Source organism: Podarcis bocagei, assembly GCF_964188305.1.
Source record: "Podarcis bocagei genome assembly, chromosome: 14".
Taxonomy (NCBI): Eukaryota; Metazoa; Chordata; class Lepidosauria; order Squamata; family Lacertidae; genus Podarcis; species Podarcis bocagei.
This window is the reverse complement of record NC_138139.1, coordinates 4,781,655-4,800,610: the sequence shown is the minus strand read 5'-3', so window position 1 is coordinate 4,800,610 and position 18,956 is coordinate 4,781,655. Positions and strand designations below refer to the sequence as shown.

General features: G+C 39.3%; 1 protein-coding gene across 5 annotated transcripts in view; it reads left to right on the top strand.

Annotated features, from left to right (window-relative positions):
- The window catches only part of VPS13C (vacuolar protein sorting 13 homolog C), a 120,235-nt gene that overhangs the window by 34,686 nt on the left and 66,593 nt on the right, over window positions 1–18,956 (top strand). For 4 of the 5 annotated variants that reach the window (XM_081170478.1, XM_081170477.1, XM_081170475.1 and 1 more), the window contains 22 exons: window positions 264–358; window positions 1,731–1,873; window positions 2,837–3,029; window positions 3,146–3,260; window positions 3,431–3,567; window positions 3,925–4,048; window positions 5,424–5,541; window positions 5,787–5,916; window positions 6,122–6,200; window positions 6,735–6,877; window positions 8,123–8,276; window positions 9,900–9,976; window positions 10,104–10,163; window positions 11,254–11,407; window positions 11,496–11,612; window positions 11,865–11,968; window positions 12,825–12,992; window positions 13,579–13,883; window positions 13,996–14,143; window positions 14,986–15,085; window positions 15,911–16,047; window positions 16,655–16,811. In XM_081170478.1, the coding sequence (XP_081026604.1) occupies window positions 264–358; window positions 1,731–1,873; window positions 2,837–3,029; window positions 3,146–3,260; window positions 3,431–3,567; window positions 3,925–4,048; window positions 5,424–5,541; window positions 5,787–5,916; window positions 6,122–6,200; window positions 6,735–6,877; window positions 8,123–8,276; window positions 9,900–9,976; window positions 10,104–10,163; window positions 11,254–11,407; window positions 11,496–11,612; window positions 11,865–11,968; window positions 12,825–12,992; window positions 13,579–13,883; window positions 13,996–14,143; window positions 14,986–15,085; window positions 15,911–16,047; window positions 16,655–16,811 (2,958 nt within the window). The remainder of the gene's footprint in view (window positions 1–263; window positions 359–1,730; window positions 1,874–2,836; window positions 3,030–3,145; window positions 3,261–3,430; window positions 3,568–3,924; window positions 4,049–5,423; window positions 5,542–5,786; window positions 5,917–6,121; window positions 6,201–6,734; window positions 6,878–8,122; window positions 8,277–9,899; window positions 9,977–10,103; window positions 10,164–11,253; window positions 11,408–11,495; window positions 11,613–11,864; window positions 11,969–12,824; window positions 12,993–13,578; window positions 13,884–13,995; window positions 14,144–14,985; window positions 15,086–15,910; window positions 16,048–16,654; window positions 16,812–18,956) is intronic. The other variant, XM_081170476.1, reaches the window with a different exon arrangement.

Sequence of the window (18,956 nt, the reverse complement as noted above, 5' to 3'; positions counted from 1 at the left end):
AGTGGCTCTTATATTTTCCTTAAATTTGTGGCATCATTTCAGTGATAAAATAATATCAGAGTTCATCAGTAAAAATGGAACAAGAGACACCCACACTTCATGTCTATTTGTAAAGCAATTCAGGGTTTCTATTCAATAAAATCTCACTAGAAGTTTTAGTGGAATCTTTTCTTCAAATACTGCAAGTGATGTGAAAATATTGTAAAAATAAGCAAGCACTTGAAATGAGTAGCTAATGACAATATCTCAAACCTTTTGTTCAGCTATTGATGATCTCATGACACAAGAAGAGAAGGCGAAGCTTTTCACTGCCATCGGCTATAGTGACAGTTCTCACAATCTATCTTTACCCAAGAAGGTATTTGTACCTTTTAATAAATGTAGGAATATCATGTGTGTGTATGGCAGTTGTTTTTCTCCAAATTATTATTTTCTTCTAAGGGCTTTTTTATTTTTTACATTGGATGAAAATGGATCCAAGAGAAATTGTTGGGTCAAATTTGTCATATTGATTTGTTTGCTGTTGGTGGGTTCTTGTTGTTTCATTGGGCTGTGTATAAAGGAGAGTCATACTGGTGTGAAGGGGTCCTCTTCTATTTGTCCCCATGTCAGTCTCCCCACCTCTTCTTCCCCAACCTTATACTGTATACAATACTAATATCTCACATCAAATGTAATTGATCTGTAGAAAAGACTCTGAAACCTGAAAAAGAGACAATTTACTTTTGTAAATCAAGAAAATCTTTAATAACAATTATTTTTAAAAAATGAATGCAAGAGAGGCTAAGCACTCCTAAGGTTAATAGATAAATTTATTGAACCATCATTAACTTTTAAAGTAATTTGAAGCCTGGGTGCTTTGTCACTGGCAAATGGTGCAGGGCCACTGAATGGAAAGTAGGCTCATAGAGTTGAGAGGGACCTTGGGAACTATCTAGTCCACCCCCTTTCTCAGTGAAACTGTAGCATCCTAGACAGATGGCCTTTCGTTTGGCCTTTGTTTAAATACCTCCAGTGAAGGAGAGCTCATTACTGCCTGAAGTATTCTGTTATACTGTCAAAGAGTGCGTACTCCCAGCAAGTTTTTCCTAATGCTTTACTCAAACCTGCTTCCCTGCAATCGGTTTTAGTCCTTGCCTCTTGGAGCAACATGTTCTACCTAACTGCTCTGAAGGCATTTCAAGACCACAATCATGTCTTCTCTTTTCTATGCTAAGTATACCTACCTCCTTCAGCCTGTTTTCATAAGACTTTCCAGACGCCTCACCATTCTGGTCACGATCCATACATAGTTAGGCAAAGGCTAGGCCAGATGCTAGAGGCCTAGGCTTAAGCTAAATGTTCTGGGAGAATAATGTAATGGATATTGGTTTCTAAAATGGAGTATTCACCAATGATAATTTGTTAGTCCTATGCTGATATTTTGAGACATGTGCTTGGTGAAAGACTGAAGTCTTCCCACCTTGCAATTTGGTTCATCCCTGACCTAAACTACACATGCATTAGAAGAGTTAGCGCAGTTTGCCATCAATAAAGTCTTGCTGCATCTTGGAACTTAGCCATTGGAGAAAACTTTGGAGTAATTAATATTTTTCAATAATCCTTTAAATACTAGTTTTGTCTTACCATTATACTTTGCTGTATATATGTTTATTTAGTAGACATTGATGAGTACAGTGGGCAATGAAATGTATGGCTAACTTTCTTTACTGCTTATATCTTCTGTTTAGTATGTTGCCCATGTGGTATCCCTGAAACTCTTAAGCACTTCCTTTACAATTAAAGAAGACAGAAATGTGCCAGACACTCTTAAAATCCAGATAATTGATTTAAGTACTAAAATATCACAGAGACCAGGAGCACAAGCCCTTAAGTAAGTTTCTGTTGTGGTAGTGGTACGTGGTTGGTGGCACATAGTAAAAACTAATCCAGTCCTTTGGTTGTAAATTGTTTTAACTGATTTTAGTATTGCATTTTTACATTGCTGTAACCCGACCTTGAACCTTGTGGTGAAGGGTGATTAAAAATTAAATTAAATTAAATTATCTGTTTCATGTTTCTTTTTTTAAACTAGTGATTTTTTTTTGGACAGTTCTTATTAGAGACATGAAACTTTTCAAGTCTAGTATCTGCCATTAAATGAGTGGTGTGAGGGGTGCTGAAACCCATCTATAACTTGTTAGGATATATCGGGATGACACTATGATGAAACCTAAAAATGGATTCTGTCTCAGATTATATCTATTCTTTTCAAAGCAGAGACAGATATATGTGCCATAAATTTTGATTCACAGTTAAGTGCATAGGCTTGCCATCCCTCCTGCTTCAGGTGGGCTGTGCATCTTTTCTTTACTTTTTAAAAGGGTTAGATATGTATATGCTCCTCATTATGTGTATTATCCTCATTCTATTTAAAAAAAACAAAAGGAAACAGGACAACCTCTTAAGTTATTTGGGGCAGAGGTGTGCAGGCTCATTGACATCACAAATTTCAGCCAATTAGTGCTGTGCACAGCTGGCTGTAACTGTTAAGCAAAATTAGCTTCTTTTGAGCTCAGCCCAGAAGAGCAATTCTATGTCTAAATAAGGCATGGTGGACTAACTGAAAGCGAATCGTTCATATTCTGTTCATCTATACATACCGTTACCTTATTCCTTAAACTGATGCTACTTACAGACACACACATTCAGAAAAGTGGTGCTCTGCCAAATTCTTTTCCGATTTTGTTCTGCTTACACCTGATTTGGTATGGCCAAGTCTAGTCCCTGTAATATTGATTAATATTTAACTGCATGTATAAGTTCTGCATTCAGATTGTCAACTTTTAACTTGCAGGGTAGAAGCAAAGCTTGAACACTGGTATGTAACTGGTCTGAGACAGCAGAACACTGTTCCTTCACTCGTGGCTTCCATTGGGGACACACGATCATCTTTGCTTAAAATAGAATTTGAGAATAATCCAGAAGACAGTACTGCAGATCAGAGATTCTTTGTTGAATCACAGCCTGTGGAAATTATATATGATGCAGTGAGTATTGTTCAGTAATGATTAACAGTGTTTCTTTCTCTTGAAGTCCTGTATTTTTTATTCATGGATTTGCAATTCCATTACGAAAACTGCATAAACAAAATTTTCTTTTGCAGAAAACAATAAACGCAATGGTGGAATTCTTCCAGACAAGCAAGGGCATGGACCTTGAACGCTTAACAACGGCCACTCTTTCCAAGCTAGAAGAAATTAAAGAGAGGACTGCCACAGGTATCTTTCCAGAAACATGTGTTCGCTTGATTACATAGAGGGATTACAGAAGACTGACCAAATGACCTTTTGAATGCTGTTTAACATCTATTTGTTTTAAAGCCTGCACCATTTTCTACACTGCACACTCAAGATTTTTAAAAATATCCTCATTTTGTTTTGTGTTTTAGGGCTTGCACATATTATTGAAACTCGCAAAGTCCTTGACTTGAGGATTAATCTGAAACCTTCTTATCTTCTGATACCACAGACAGGTTTCCACCATGAAAAATCCAACCTTCTTATTCTGGACTTTGGTACTTTTCAGGTATATAATCCTTAGGTTTCTAAAGATCAAAGCTTAAAAGGTCTCTTCATTTAAATAGTTTAGAAATGGAGGAGTGGGTGTTGTTAGTGAATGACCTGCGTGACCTGAGTCTTGGGGTTTGTGCTCTGTGCCCCTTCCTTTAGAGTTCTATCATTTTTGGTGAACTCTGATAATTTACTAACCCTGAAGACTATTTCACTGGTCATTTGTAGTATTTTAAGTTAGTGAACCTATATTTTTTTTTAAATCATTCCGTAAATCAGTCTGCTGATTAATCTTGCTGCTATGAAAGATGAATCTGTGAAAATGAGGTGTCTAATATGTTCTAAACAATAATGAAAAGTGATTATTCAATAGTTGAACAGCATCAATCAAGGCAACCACCATACCTCAAGTACATCACTGGAAGAGATCATGGATAAAGCATATGACAAGTTTGATGTAGAAATCAAGAATGTGCAACTGCTGTTTGGCTTATCAGGTATTCAGTCTGTAAGGAAATAAAAGTTACATGTAAACAGAGTCTTGATTACTGGCTGGTGTTTGGAGCTGAAAGCAATGCTTTGAGAATCAAATCCCAAGACAAAATGATTTGTATACTGGTGTTAGGAGGAAGAGGTGGCAACTGGTGCCTGTTTCTGCAGAACCTTGCAACTGGCCTGGCCAGAAGTAAACACGGCTGGGCTGGATGTGTTGCAGTGGTAGCTCTACAGCCTCCATTGTGGCTGTATAAAGTGTGTCTGACAGAGCAGGTGAACAGAGATTGGCAGAGAAGCAGGAACCACAGAGCCTCATTCACAGACAAGGGAACAACCTGTGCTTTGAGGTACCTGGGTATAAATATGCAGTGGCAAGCCAGAAGGGGAAAGAAAACATTCAGGGAGATCTGGGAAGTAGGTGTGTGTGAGGAAGCCTGTAGAATGGGGAAGAAAGCAGGTGCTTGGAAGTCATTAGCTACCGTACTTGAAACTCCAGGGATGAATAGAGCAACCAAACATGCCTAGGAGTAAAGGACTTGTCATATCCTTTCTGAAGTAAGAAGTAGGTGTGGGGCTCTGGGGATTTTAAACTCTGTAAAGCACAGTTCTGTCCCGATCCCACCATGGGGGATATCTGATAATTTGTATTGTAATATCCATTTTCTGCCTGTTGCTCTGTACCTCCAGATCCCATTTCGTACTGTGTTGATTTAGTGCTGAGACATTTCAGTTCAGTCAGAATTTGCACAGAAGTCCAAGACTGGGTGAGAGTAACCTGTTCCCATCCCTGTTGTTGGGCATAAGGGAGTCTAGGTGGGAAGGTAGAAGTGCCATGTTAAATAGAGACTTTATTTAAAAAGTGTGTGTGTGTATAATGCATGTATAAATAAGAATAGAATGGGTTAAAGCATCACTAAAATAACAATACATTTTAAAGTTCTGAGAAAATAAGCATCTTCACCTGATGCTGAATGATAGTAATCTTGACATCAGCAGAATGTCATTAGCTTCAGTTATGCATCCCGGATTTAACTTGAGTTTGGTGCTTCTTAATAGCAACTGTGATGTTACAGTTTTAGAGAAGTAGCCATGTTAGTCTGTTGCAGGAGAAACAAAGTATTGTGGTCCCTTAAAGATTAGCAAATACTCTTTAAGGGGATAACAAGATGGTTATGGTAGAATTGTTGAACTTTTCATAGATAGTGCATCTAGTGTATTGGGTTTTCTGCAATTGATCAGTTGCTCAAGACTAGTGCTTCTTTCTACCATGGTTATTTCTGGATTTACATATTTAAGAACATAACTTTCGAATTAGAAATGTATATTTTCTCTCATGCTACAGTTACTAAGACATGCAAATTATTAATTGTTCTTCAGGAGAAGATTGGAAAAAGGCTCGATTTGAACATCCCTCACCTCTGCACATATTGCTTCCCATGGACATACACATACAGCTTGCCAAATCAATGGTGGAGAAGGATGCCAGAATGGCTAAGTAATGTATCACAATTTAATTGGTTGTAATTATGGATTTCATGTGTTTCTTGGAAAAATGAACTGTAGTAGGCAAATTTTTCTGAAATTCATTTGTTTGGTGTTTCAGTACTTTCTTTTTCCTCTGTAGATTTCACTTTTGTATCAGTTGGTTAATAAAATTGATTGTTGGTAGTCTAGTTTTGTTACATGCCTTGTATGTAACATCAAACACTTTTAATGCCATCCTTTTAAAAATATCCTTAGGTTCAAAGTATCAGGAGAGCTTCCCCTGCTTCACTTGAGGATTTCTGATCAGAAGATCAAACGTGTCTTTGAACTCATTGATAGCATTACGCTCCCACAGAAGCCAGCTGTTTCAGCTTCGAGTGCAAAAGTAAATACACAATATTCATCATATGGGGAGAGATCAAAAACACATGCTACAGATTGAAAATGTGATTGATATGAAGACAAGTAAAAACTTATTCAGAATAGAGAGAGGTGCAATGTTGTGTTTTCTAAAATGAGAGCATTTTAGAAAAATGCAAACAATGAAATTAGAACCACAGCTCATTCTCTGTGTCTTGCAATCTTCTTAGGTATCCACCATTCCTGCTATTGCTGATAGACAAAAAGATTTTCTTGGCACGTCCCTATTGCTGGAAGGAGTAGGATCAGGTAAAAAATGAAATATGATGCTGATTGTAGCTGACTAGATCACCAACATGTAGTGATCTTATTGCCTCTTAATTTGGCTCTCTCATGCTGTTACTGATGGGATGATTCATGATGATTTAAATCATGATGAGATGCTAACAGTTTAACAGGTTAAGTGATAATGGCAGTTTTTCCATGAATGCCATAACTTGTGGAGTCAGGTTTACAATACGTAAATGAAAGATACATTTATCAATGTAGTAGAATGATAGGGAAGCCTTGGTGAGCCATGCTTTGAATTTGAGCATACTCAGAATAATTAAAAGGTGATTCTTTTGACTTGGATAATGTATTAGGACTTTTAGTTAACATCCTTAAAAATATGAAACAGGTTAGAAGCAGAGAGCTCTTGGTAACAAAAATAAAAGAAGTGATCAGGTTGTTTCTGTTTACTGACATATTTGAGGCTGATCAGTCCACCATTGGGGCAATGTTTTTATGTAGTCTATTTCTACTCAGATAACTTTTTTAAAAAAAATATCATTTGTTTCTTAGAATCTGATGATGAGTATTTTGATGCCGATGACTCTACTATATCTGGAGAAAGAACTTTCCCCAAGAGAAAGGAACTAAAGACTGAGCTTGTGACTGTTCAGGAAGAGCTCACAAATCTTCAACTGAAGTTTGAAATTAGGGAGGCAAGTGTTTTTCCCCCCGCCCCGAAGACTAATTCAAATGATAAAAGTTGAATACAGTGGTGCCTCGCAAGACGAAAAGAATCCGTTCTGTGATTCTCTTCGTCTAGCGGTTTTTTCGTCTTGCGAAGCAAGCCCATTGACGGATTAGCGCTATTAGCGGCTTTTAGCGGCTTATCGGATCAGCTGATAAGTGGCTTAGCGGCTTAGAAAAAGGGGGGGGAGGGAAAAAAACCCGCAGGAACTCGCAAGACATTTTCATCTTGCGAAGCAAGCCCATAGGAGATTCGTTTTGCGAAGCACCTCCAAAACGGAAAACTCTTTCGTCTAGCGAGTTTTCCGTCTTGCGAGGCATTCGTCTTGTGGGGCACCACTGTAATATATTTCCAAAACAAATGGGCTGCTGCAGTTGGCATTGACATCTCTTGTTGAAATGGAGCATGGGAATTCTGCTGTAACCAACCTGACTTCATCTGATATTGGTGGAGAGTTGGCAGTGGTACACAGCCTGATCAGTTAAAGCAGAATTACTACATCAGCTGGATGCTCCCCTGCAGGGCATAACTCTCCTTAGTGTTCCTTTTCAACTGAAAAAGTTAAACTGGGAAGCAGGTAGAAAGTTGCTTCCCCCCACTCCTGTGCTGTGATGACCTAATCTGTTGGACTAGTATCAAAGATGCCTTTCAACACTGTAATTGCCACTCAGTTAAAGATGAAGGGCCATAGCTCTGTCTTGCATGTGGAAGGTCCTAAATTCAATCCCCAGCATCTCCAGGGAGGGCTGAGAGAAACCCTTGCCTGAAGCCTTGGAGAGCTGCTGCCAGTCAGTGTAGACAATACTGATCAAGATCGACTAGTGATCTGAATTGGTATAAGGCAGCTTCCTGTGTTCCTATGACTCAGCATAATACTGAGCATTCCTCCTCAGAGTCCTATTGAATTCAGTGGGACTTGCTCACAGGTAAAGTAGGGTCAGGATTCTAGCCTTGGTGAATTTATTATATCAACTTGGCAGATGAATAAAAACACCCCACCCCTGAATTTACTTTTTTAAAAATGAGGTGTTTACATGGACCATGTTAGAAAAGGCATTCTTCCTACTGTCATATATATCTTCTAGGATGGCACCAGTCACTTGTCATTGTAAGTAGTTGTTTTCTCCCCTTGTATGGTATGGAAGAAATGTAGGTAGGGACAACACTGGGTTTGAAAAAAGTTATATAATACTTATCCTGATACTTTACTTAGGTGGTTTTGGAGCTCACTAAGCAACTACAGAGAGAAGAAACAATCCTTGTATTTAATGTGAAGCAGCTTGGAATGGAAGCAACTGACAAAACTTATCACTTGAGAGCTGTATCTTATTTGAGGAAAATTAGCCTGGACTATCATGAAATTCAAGGTAGCTTAATAGATTAAATAAGGATGTGTGTACTTGTGTGATAGAACGTACTGATTTATTGCTATTATTGTCCTAATTGCTTATAATGTTTTAAATTGTTTTTAGCTGCTTTTTAACTTGTGGTTTTTTAAAATTTGTGGTTTTCGTTATTTTTTAATTTAAGGGATGTAAGATGTGCCTGGGATGAGAGGAGTTGGGGAGAAAAGGGGTGGCTCCAATTGCACCTCTTCTAAGACAAGGTTCTTGAGCAGGTAGTTGCAGACCAGATCCAGGCACTTTTTAGAATAAATTGATTTTCCAGATCCATTTCAGTCAGGGCTTAAGCAGTGGTGTTGGCACAGAAACTGCTTTGGCCGCCCTGTCAGGAGAGAGACAAGGAAAATATGCCCCTTTTAATTCTCCTCAGCCTCTCAGTAGCTTTTGATACCATGAACCATAGTGTCCTTCTGGAGCAGCTGTCTGAGTTGGGGGTGGGTGGCACTCCTTTTACAATGGTTCTGGCCCTACTTGGATGGATGTTTCTAGAGGGTGTCACTTGAGGAGCGTCCTTCAGCCCTGTAGAATCTTCAGTGTGCAGTTCCCTACCTAACATATACATGAAACCACTGAGTGAGATTATCCAGAGCTTCAGAGTATGTTGTCAGCAGTATGCCAATGAGAGCTCTACTGCTTTACATCTGCAAGTTTGGCAGTGGATGTGCTGGACCGTTGTCTTGCCTCGGTAATGGACTGAAAGAGAGACAACAAAAGAAGCTCCGTCCAGCATGTACATAAACTGGGGGTACTTTTGGATCCCTTGCTGTTGCTTGAGGCTCTGGTGGCCTTGGTGGTGCAGAGTGCCTTCCATCAGCTATTGGTTGGTGGCCCAGCTGCGCCCTTATCTGGACAGGAATAGCCTAAGGTCTGTTGTCTACTACAACACGTTATACATAGGGCTGCCTCTGAAGATGGTTCGGAAACTTTGGTGGCTAGGTAGCTCTCTGGGGCAAGCCAGTTTGAGCATACTGCACCAATCCTGGCCTGACTGCAGTGGCTACTAATTAGTTACCAGGCCCAATTCAAAGTGCTGGTTTTGACCTATAAAGCCTTAAATGGCTCAGAACCACGATACCTCAAGGACCATAGCCTCCCCCCCACGCACCATATGAACCGACCTGGACCCTGTAATCATCATCTGAGGCTCTTTGCGTGCCTCATGCACAAGAGGTATGGAAGGTGGCAGCATGAGAATGAGCCTTTTTGTGGCTCCTGCTTGTGGAATGCTCTCCCCAGGGAGGCTTGCCTAGCACCTTATCTTACATATCTTTAGGTGCCAGGCGAAAACATTTCTCCATAACCAGTCCTTTGGCTGATTAGCAATTTATTCCTGATGTCATGCAGGCACTGGGGTGGGTATTCCTGCATGACACCCTCATAAATCTACACTCCAAGTAAGTACCAATTCTACTTTCTACTTGCAATTTGAATTTCTTTGGAAGTGACTTTTGTCTTTTGTGACTCCTATTTAAAGGTGTTTGGACCATAGTTCTAGAAAATGCTGTGTCCAATACCGGTTGTAGATTTTAAAGTTGATGCCAATTTTTGTGAATAACTCTTAAATGAAGTTCTATGTTGTGTTTGCAGGTAAAAAACAGCAACTTCATTTAATTAGCTCTTCAGATAAACCCGGGTTAGATCTCCTGAAAGTAGAATACATCAAGGTAAGGGTTTTGGGGGTTTTTAATAACTATTTTTTTTAAAGCTGAGTAAATATAAAATTGGAACCTGCGTGTATGTGGATGGTGTTTAGTTTAGTCTCTTAACTTTCACATTTGATATTTCCTTTAGGCCAATCAAAATGGTCCAGGATTTCAGACAGTTTTTGATAACACTGAACAAACAGTTCGGGTAAGCAACATCTAGGACAAAATCTAGTACTGGCCTGAATCATGATTCTTCAGGTTGCTCTGTAGCTTATCACTTTGCAGGTAGCGGGGGCAGGTGTGTGTGAGGGAAATGGTATGGATAGGAGTTCGATTGTTGCATTTCTTAAACTTGTAATATTGTCACTTTTGTCTCATTCTCCCTCTGGGTTGCTTCCTCCTAGCTTTAGGATATTTTTTTTAAAAATAAATCCTGTTGCAGTTTCATTAGCTTGCTAAGATGAGCTGTCTGCCAAGAGCTAACTTTGAAATTATGATGGGACCCATGGTTGTTCATGCCCCACATATGTCTGCATCTGAAGAGAGGCTGCCCTTGTCTCATGTGGCCACGTGTGGTGTGTCTTTCCAAAACATTGTGCCCAAGTAATGAGACTGAAGGCCAAAGGGCTTTCTTTCTTTTTCTAGACATTTTTCCACATATAAAGGCTTCTAATTTTTAGAAGTCCATGGTTTACCCTTCTGGCCAATCAAGGTTCTGGACTGGAGAGTAGCACAGGTAATTAATATGCCCATCACTAAGCAAGGTGTGCTTCATGGTACTGCAGTTACTGTTTGGCTTGCATTTCCCCCAAATATTTCCAGCTAGTTAACTGGAAAGAACACCCTAAACATAATAATAATAATAATAATAATAATAATAATAATAATAGTAATAATAAAAATTATTTATACCCCACCCTCCCCAGCCAAGGCCGGGCTCAGGGCGGCTAACAAGCAATAATAAAAACAAATTGAATGAATACAGCTTAAAAACAAAATTAAAATACAACATTAAAATATTGAAACGTTAAAATATTAAAATGTAGCCTCATCGCAGGAGGAGAAGGGAAAAGAAAAAAGAAAAAAGAAAGAGGGGGAGGGAATCAAATTGGCTCCAAGCCAAAGGCCAGGCGGAACAACTCTGTCTTACAGGCCCTGCGGAAAGAATGACATCTTCATTCATATAAGGCTTCCGTATTTTTCCCCAAGTAACAGAATGTAATCTATTATAGTAAACACATACTATGTGAATAAGGAACTCCCACTATCTGTGACTCTTCTCCCTCCCCAACTAGGTGTCCTTCTCATCATTAAACCTGCTGCTGCACACGCAAGCCCTTCTCTCGTCTCTCAATTACCTCATGGCTGTTGTCCCGTCAAGGGGTCAGAGTAGAGGGTCATTGCAGATACAGGAAGGCAAACAGAACAAAGAGGCTAATTTGAAGAAAGGTATGGTGAATTTCTCATTTCAGTGTAGCTTATCTGAAAATATTCCATGAATTGGCTCACATCTCAGCAAAAAATCTCTTCCTCACAGTGACAAAACCACAGAAAGAAAAGGATGTGTTTGATTTCAAAGTGTTTGCCAAGTTGGATGCCTTCTGTTTAAACATTTGTGATGCAAAGAACAATATTGCTGAAATCAAAATTCAAGGTAAGGGGTGTGTGTGGGGGGGACCTTTTAAGAACTTGTTTCCAAAACTTGTATCCAAAACTTGTAATATAGCTGAAGACCTTGATTTAATTTCTTTGAGGATTCATGGCTGATTTCTTACGTTCATATTTTTGGTTCACTGTATCGTCAAGGTTCACAATGTGTAATAAATAAATGCACAACTTTAAGAAGTTGGAAAGAAAGATAATTTTGAAAGGTTTGAAATTGCATGTACCAATTCTTCTCTCTCAGGTCTTGATTCATCTTTGTTTCTTCAGTCCAGTCAAACCATTCTCTTTGCACGGCTGAAAGATATAATTGTTACTGATGTTGATTCAAGGACAATTCACAAAAAGGTATAATATACTAAAATTGAATGTTGTTAAATAATTCATATAATGGTGTTTCACTAGGACTATTATTATTTTTTAAAAAAAAGATTCAGTGAGCTGAATTACAAGCTGCAAAACTGGATAGAAAAAAAATGCTTAGGTTCCAGTGGACAGGTATGCAGAATAAATGGCTACTTGGTTAGGAATCGGTGTCCACCCATGGGAGCTGTTAGGAAGGAACTGAGCACTTCTTTTGACTTCTTAGTGGCTCACATGATGAATGCAAATGTGGTTTGTGAGGCTGGCTGCAGAGGAGGAAGCATTCCATGCCCTGCATTGTGACTGAAAGCTGTTGGGCAGGGGGAGACTGAAGCAAGATTTTCTTCTTCTTATGGAAGCCAGTTTTACAAATTGTCTTTGTAGGATTGATAAGGCAAGAGGCATCATGGATGTTTTCTATGTCCTGAAGCATCTCAAATGTTTACTTTTTATTTTGGGAAGACAGGAATAACCATCGTCTAGTGCAAGAGATGGGGAATGAATAAATAACCACCTAACAATAAATAATAACAGTGGCTGGTGGGATAGGACATCTTCATTGGGTTAGCTAAAAAGCTTCCTTGCTTTGAAAATATTTTATGAGACAATCACAGGGAATTCTGTCTCTGAAATGGGCTGAATAGACTGACCTGTAAATCCAATCTGAGCTGATAAATCTACTCATTGAGATAATGCTAATCTTCAGAACTTCGTTCCTAGAAATGGAGATAAAACTCACATGCACCTAAGATAATTTGAACTGCTCAAATACCTGTGTGTGTTTACACTGATCTAGAAACTGAAAACTATATGTACTTTCTGCCCCCCCTTCCCGTTTTAGGCTGTTTCTATAGTTGGTGATGAAGTCTTCAGTTTCAATTTGGCATTGTATCCAGAAGCTACTGAGGGAGAAGCCTACAGAGATATGTCCAAAGTGGATGGGATAATGTCTCTCAAAGTGGGCTGCATTCAGATTATATACCTACATAAATTCCTCATGTCACTCCTGGTAAGACCCAACAATCAAGTGAATTTGCATTATAATGCCACGTATAGAATTAATAGGAAGCCTTTGCATTACCATGCAAGATGATACAGTTTGGTAATTGTATGAGAGTGTTTTGGAAATATACTTTTGGGAATTTATTTAGGTTTTCTTTCCTCTTCCAAATAAAATAGGCTCTCATAATCATTGGATTCGGCCTGATTCAGTCCCCTAGAGAAGCAAAAGTTCCGTATGAAATTATATAATCTTCTTACAGATTTGAAGCTCTTAGTTCCGTTTTACCAGACTAGTTGCCCCTTGCTGGGCACGAAAGGAAGTCAGACTTTGATTTGGATTAATTAGTTGCTTTGCCATCAGTTACTGCTCCTGCTTTGTCATGAACTTGTCTTGCTAAAGTCATCACTATGCCATGTTTCATGAAGAAGGATGGACCTACATGTTAAGTAAAGATCTGGTTCTGAGAATCTGAAATCTTTCCTGAACAGCTGCAACTGTTATAGGGGAAAGTTTATGATGTATTAATACAAGGGATATTCAATAAAATGAAAGTGCCACTGAAGAAATCATCACTGCTTTTTTCCTCTTGCAGAATTTTCTGAACAACTTCCAAATTGCCAAAGAAGCCTTGAGTGCTGCTACGGTGCAGGCTGCAGAGAAGGCTGCCACAAGTGTGAGGGGTTTGGCTCAGAGGAGCTTTCGTCTTTCCATGGATATTAATCTAAAGGCTCCAGTTATACTCATCCCTCAGTCTTCAGTTTCATCTAATGCTATTGTGATAGACCTGGGATTGATCAAGATACAAAACAAATTCAGTTTGGTGCTGGCTGAGGACTGTTCACTCCCCCCGGTCATGGATAAAATGGATGTATTATTGACACAACTTAAGTTGTCAAGGTGAATTAAACTTTTCTTATCCATGTGCTGTTGAATCAGGATAGTCAGAATGCTGTTTGGGGCTGGTCCGTCATGTTATTCCAAAACAGTCATGTTGTTTGTTGTTATTTAGGACAATCCTGCAACCAGGTTTCTCTCAAACTGACATCCAAATTCTACATCCTATTAATCTGAACCTTTCTGTGAATCGCAACCTGGCTGGAGAATGGTATCACAAAATACCAATGGTGGAAATCAAAGGGCATCTAGATGCAATGAATGTAAGTTTATTTTTGTTTTCAAAGGTATGCTTGCATAGTTCTTTTTATTATGACAGATATCTTCAGAGAATGTTAAGACTAATGCAATGCTGCAGAGAAACATGCCAAAACATTTAAAATGTGGCAAAACTTCAACTATGTGAAGCTGTGTATATGCTCACTGCTAGGAAATGAATGAATGAATGGGTAAATAAATAAATAAATAAATAGAGTCAAACCAGGGAATGGCACGAGAGAGTTGCTTAGCCTCCCTGCTTAGCAGCTGACATGCATGGTAGTACAGCAGCAGCCACTATTCTGTGCTGCCTCCAGAGTTTCAACTCTAGTTGAAGAGAGAGTTGTGTGGAGAAAGAACTGGAGAGCCGGAAAATATTAAATTGGTCATAAAGGTACTTTTTAAATGGATAATTATTTTATTATACAACAGACAATAGCAAGAGCATAAGAAAACTTTTATATAGAGATCATAAGTAGACGTTTTTAGTTAGCCACTGAAAAAATATAACTAATTAGGTTATGATTAGAGTGGGGGCAAGAAAGAAAGCATTATATCTCTGGTGACTTTTGCTTTGAAGCATTGCTGGAAAGCAGGTTGTACTGAGGAATTGGAACCCCATGATTAAACTGCTGTGGATGCAAGAATGAATCCAATACTGCAGGTCTCTTTGGCTTGTCAGATACTTGCTTCCTATTACCCACAATATGATGGGCAATAGGCAGCAAGTATCTGCCTGTAATTGGTCAATATAAGAAAGATCCCTGGCATTTACCAGCAGTTGAACATTTGATAGAAGCTCTCAAATTCAGAGACAGATAATTTGACTTTATATGCCACTGTTTAGATCATTCTAAGTCAAGAGGATTTGAATGTTCTGCTTAAAGTAGTGACAGAGAACCTTGCTGAAGCAGATCAAACCACAAAGCCACTAGCAAAAACTGAAGGTAAGTCAGTCTTCATTGTAAAATGTGTATGTGTTTTCCCATTCCTTAGTAGATTTTCATTTGGGAAGCTTCATATTGCTGAGGCTTGGATTAGTTTTAAAAGTTAGGATCATAGGAGAAGAAGCATTTCTCAGGTTCACCAGACATACTCTTGTCTCTTGAATAAAATATCATGAAAAGAGGACTGGAAGTAACTTTCTTCTTAGGTGTGGGCTTGAGCCTGATTTATTTATGCAGTGCCCAAAAAAAAAAAAAGAGAAATAAGGACTGCTTAAGCTATTGAGCAGGATTTTTTGGTTTTTCCTTTCCCTTGGTAACTATAGCAGATGGTGAAAACTGCTTCCTGCTTAGTTATTATTTTTGGGAGCTGTGTAATCAAAGCATACGTGAAAATTAATGCAGAAAGTAGTTGAAGTCCCTTAAGAAAACTATATTCAAATGGATTATATTGAACAGTTAGTGGCCTTTTCCTATCTTAGCTGTTTATTTTTAAAAACCTTGTAAATAGTTTGGTCTTTTAGGTTGCTTGTTTTGGTCTCCCATCCCCCTTTGTTCTCCTTTTGTGAATTTTGTCTGGATCAATCCATGCCAGCCAGTGCGGCTTTTGGAATTAGTATAGGGTTCTGTTTCTTCAGAGGTGATGAACGCATGGCATAGCGGGCAAAGACCTTTCCTGGAGGGCAGCAAAACTCACAATGCCACATGTTCAATATCTCTGAGAAACAGTCTCCAGGTGAGAACCATTGTTCCTTTTTTGGGAGGAATAACCATATTTTGGGAGGAATAACCATTTTACAAGTGGAACTAACCTGTCTTTCGTATCAGCAGGAAATGGAAAACAAAAGACAAAAGCACTGGTAGCTGAGAAAGAAATTATGTTAGAAGATAACTTACTGGGCACATCAAAAGAAGTCCTGCAGGAGGATATTACCAATATGCTGCTAAACTTTGAAATCAAAGAGGTATGACAGCTTGTTTGTCTCTTTAAGCCTAAATGTTGAAGTTTGTTTTATTTATCTGTGCTAGAGACAATTACTTGACACATGAAAGCCTCTAAGATAGGCCCACAAATCTGTGTTGTTAGCAGTGTAAAATATGCCACTTCTCTCATTTTCTGGTACAGACTAAGGCCTAGCTTCCCATTGCATGAATGAGCTGTGATGAGTCTTGGCTTCTCATGCTAACAATCATGTCCCCTCTCCAAGGAAAAGTTTTAAAGTTTTTGCTTTTAAACAAACCACAGTTCCTTGTTTGTCTGAACTCAGGGAAACTTGGTTTGATTAACCTATGGTTACTGAGAACAAAAGAAGTTTTGATCGAGGCTGCTTCTCAAATCATAGTTTCAATGAAACATAGCCCACTGAGTTCAAAAGTCGTGGGTAACTAGCAGGTATCTATAGTAAATGCTGAACAGTATTCATCATGATCTGCTCTTTTCACTTGGGAGTTGGAAACTAGTGTTGGCAGAAACCATGTAAGTGGTGTTGATTTCAACTATATATGGTTGACTTTTGAGTCTTCAAATGCATTCTGTTGCAATTTTTGAAATGTCCTGTATTTTTCTTTTAGGTTGTAGTAACATTAATGAAACAGATAGACAAGAAAAGCTGCCCTTTGCACACATTAACAGTGTTGCAGCTTGGAACTGAAAGCAGAATTAAAACACATTCCATGACTGCTACAGCATATCTTAAAAAAATCCACATGAAGTGCCTTGAATTCACTGGTAAGTCAAGGTTAACTTAGAATTTGACAAAATAATGTAATTCAGGTGGTGCAAACAGTTCTTCATGTGGCAATATTAAATTTACAGATTGTTTTCCTACATGTTCAATTTGTGTTCTTTAATGTCTGATTCTGTGTCCATCTATGATTTACATAGAATCATAGAGCTGTAGAGTTGGAACCCTCCGCTTTTGAATGTTAAAGGTAGTTTCTCAGGACCTTCGTTGGCTGCCTCTGTGCCATAAGTTTTACTCAACTTTTTGTTTATTGTAATTGAGTGTTTATGTGTGTTTATAGGTTTTTGAGAAAACCTGTGATGAAAAATAGAAGTGTATAAATAGTCAAAATAAAAAAATTCCTTCCAGTAGCACCTTAAAGACCAACTAAGTTAGTTCTTGGTATGAGCTTTCGTGTGCATGCACACTTCTTCAGATACACTGAAACAGAAGTTGCCAGATCCTTCTATATAGTGAGAAGGTGGGGAGGGGTGTTACTCAGAAGGGTGGTGGGAATGGGAGATAGGCAGATAGCTGAGAGAGCCTGTTGACGACTCTTAACGACTGTAATAGGTCTTACAGGAAAAGGCAAGGGGTGAGAAGGTGAGAAATGGTTTAGTCATGTATGTTGTTGTTGTTTAGTCGTTTAGTCGTGTCCGACTCTTCGTGACCCCATGGACCAGAGCACGCCAGGCACTTCTGTCCTCCACTGCCTCCCGCAGTTTGATCAAACTCATGCTGGTAGCTTCAAGAACACCATCCAACCATCTCATTCTCTGTCGTCCCCTTCTCCTTGTGCCCTCCATCTTTCCCAACATCAGGGTCTTTTCCAGGGAGTCTTCTCTTCTCATGAGGTGGCCAAAGTATTGGAGCCTCAGCTTCAGGATCTGTCCTTCCAGTGAGCGCTCAGGGCTGATTTCCTTCAGAATGGAGAGGTTTGATCTTCTTGCAGTCCATGGGACTCTCAAGAGTCTCCTCCAGCACCATAATTCAAAAGCATCAATTCTTCGGCGATCAGCCTTCTTTATGGTCCAGCTCTCACTTCCATACATCACTACTGGGAAAACCATGGCTTTTACTATACGGACCTTTGTTGGCAAGGTGATGTCTCTGCTTTTTAAGATGTTGTCTAGGTTTGCCATCGCCTTTCTCCCAAGGAGCAGGCGTCTTTTAATTTCGTGACTGCTGTCACCATCTGCACTGATCATGGAGCCCAAGAAAGTAAAATCTCTCACTGCCTCCATTTCTTCCCCTTCTATTTGCCAGGAGGTGATGGGCCCAGTGGCCATGATCTTCGTTTTTTTGATGTTGAGCTTCAGACCATATTTTGCGCTCTCCTCTTTCACCCTCATTAAAAGGTTCTTTAATTCCTCTTCACTTTCTGCCATCAAGGTTGTGTCATCTGCATATCTGAGGTTGTTGATATTTCTTCCGGCAATCTTAATTCCGGCTTGGGATTCATCCAGCCCAGCCTTTCGCATGATGAGTTCTGCATATAAGTTAAATAAGCAGGGAGACAATATACAGCCTTGCCGTACTCCTTTCCCAATTTGGAACCAATCAGTTGTTCCATATCCAGTTCTAACTGTAGCTTCTTGTCCCACATAGAGATTTCTCAGGAGACAGATGAGGTGATCAGGCACTCCCATTTCTTTAAGAACTTGCCATAGTTTGCTGTGGTCAACACAGTCAAAGGCTTTTGCATAGTCAATGAAGCAGAAGTAGATGTCTTTCTGGAACTCTCTAGCTTTCTCCATAATCCAGCGCATGTTTGCAATTTGGTCTCTGGTTCCTCTGCCTCTTCTAAATCCAGCTTGCACTTCTGGGAGTTCTTGGTCCACATACTGCTTGAGCCTGCCTTGTAGAATTTTAAGCATAACCTTGCTAGCGTGTGAAATGAGTGAAATTGTGCGGTAGTTGGAGCATTCTTTGGCACTGCCTTTCTTTGGGATTGGGATGTAGACTGATCTTCTCCAATCCTCTGGCCACTGCTGAGTTTTCCAAACTTGCTGGCATATTGAGTGTAGCACCTTAACAGCATCATCTTTTAAAATTTTAAACAGTTCAGCTGGAATACCATCACTTCCACTGGCCTTGTTATTTGCAGTGCTTTCTAAGGCCCATTTGACTTCACTCTCCAGGATGTCTGG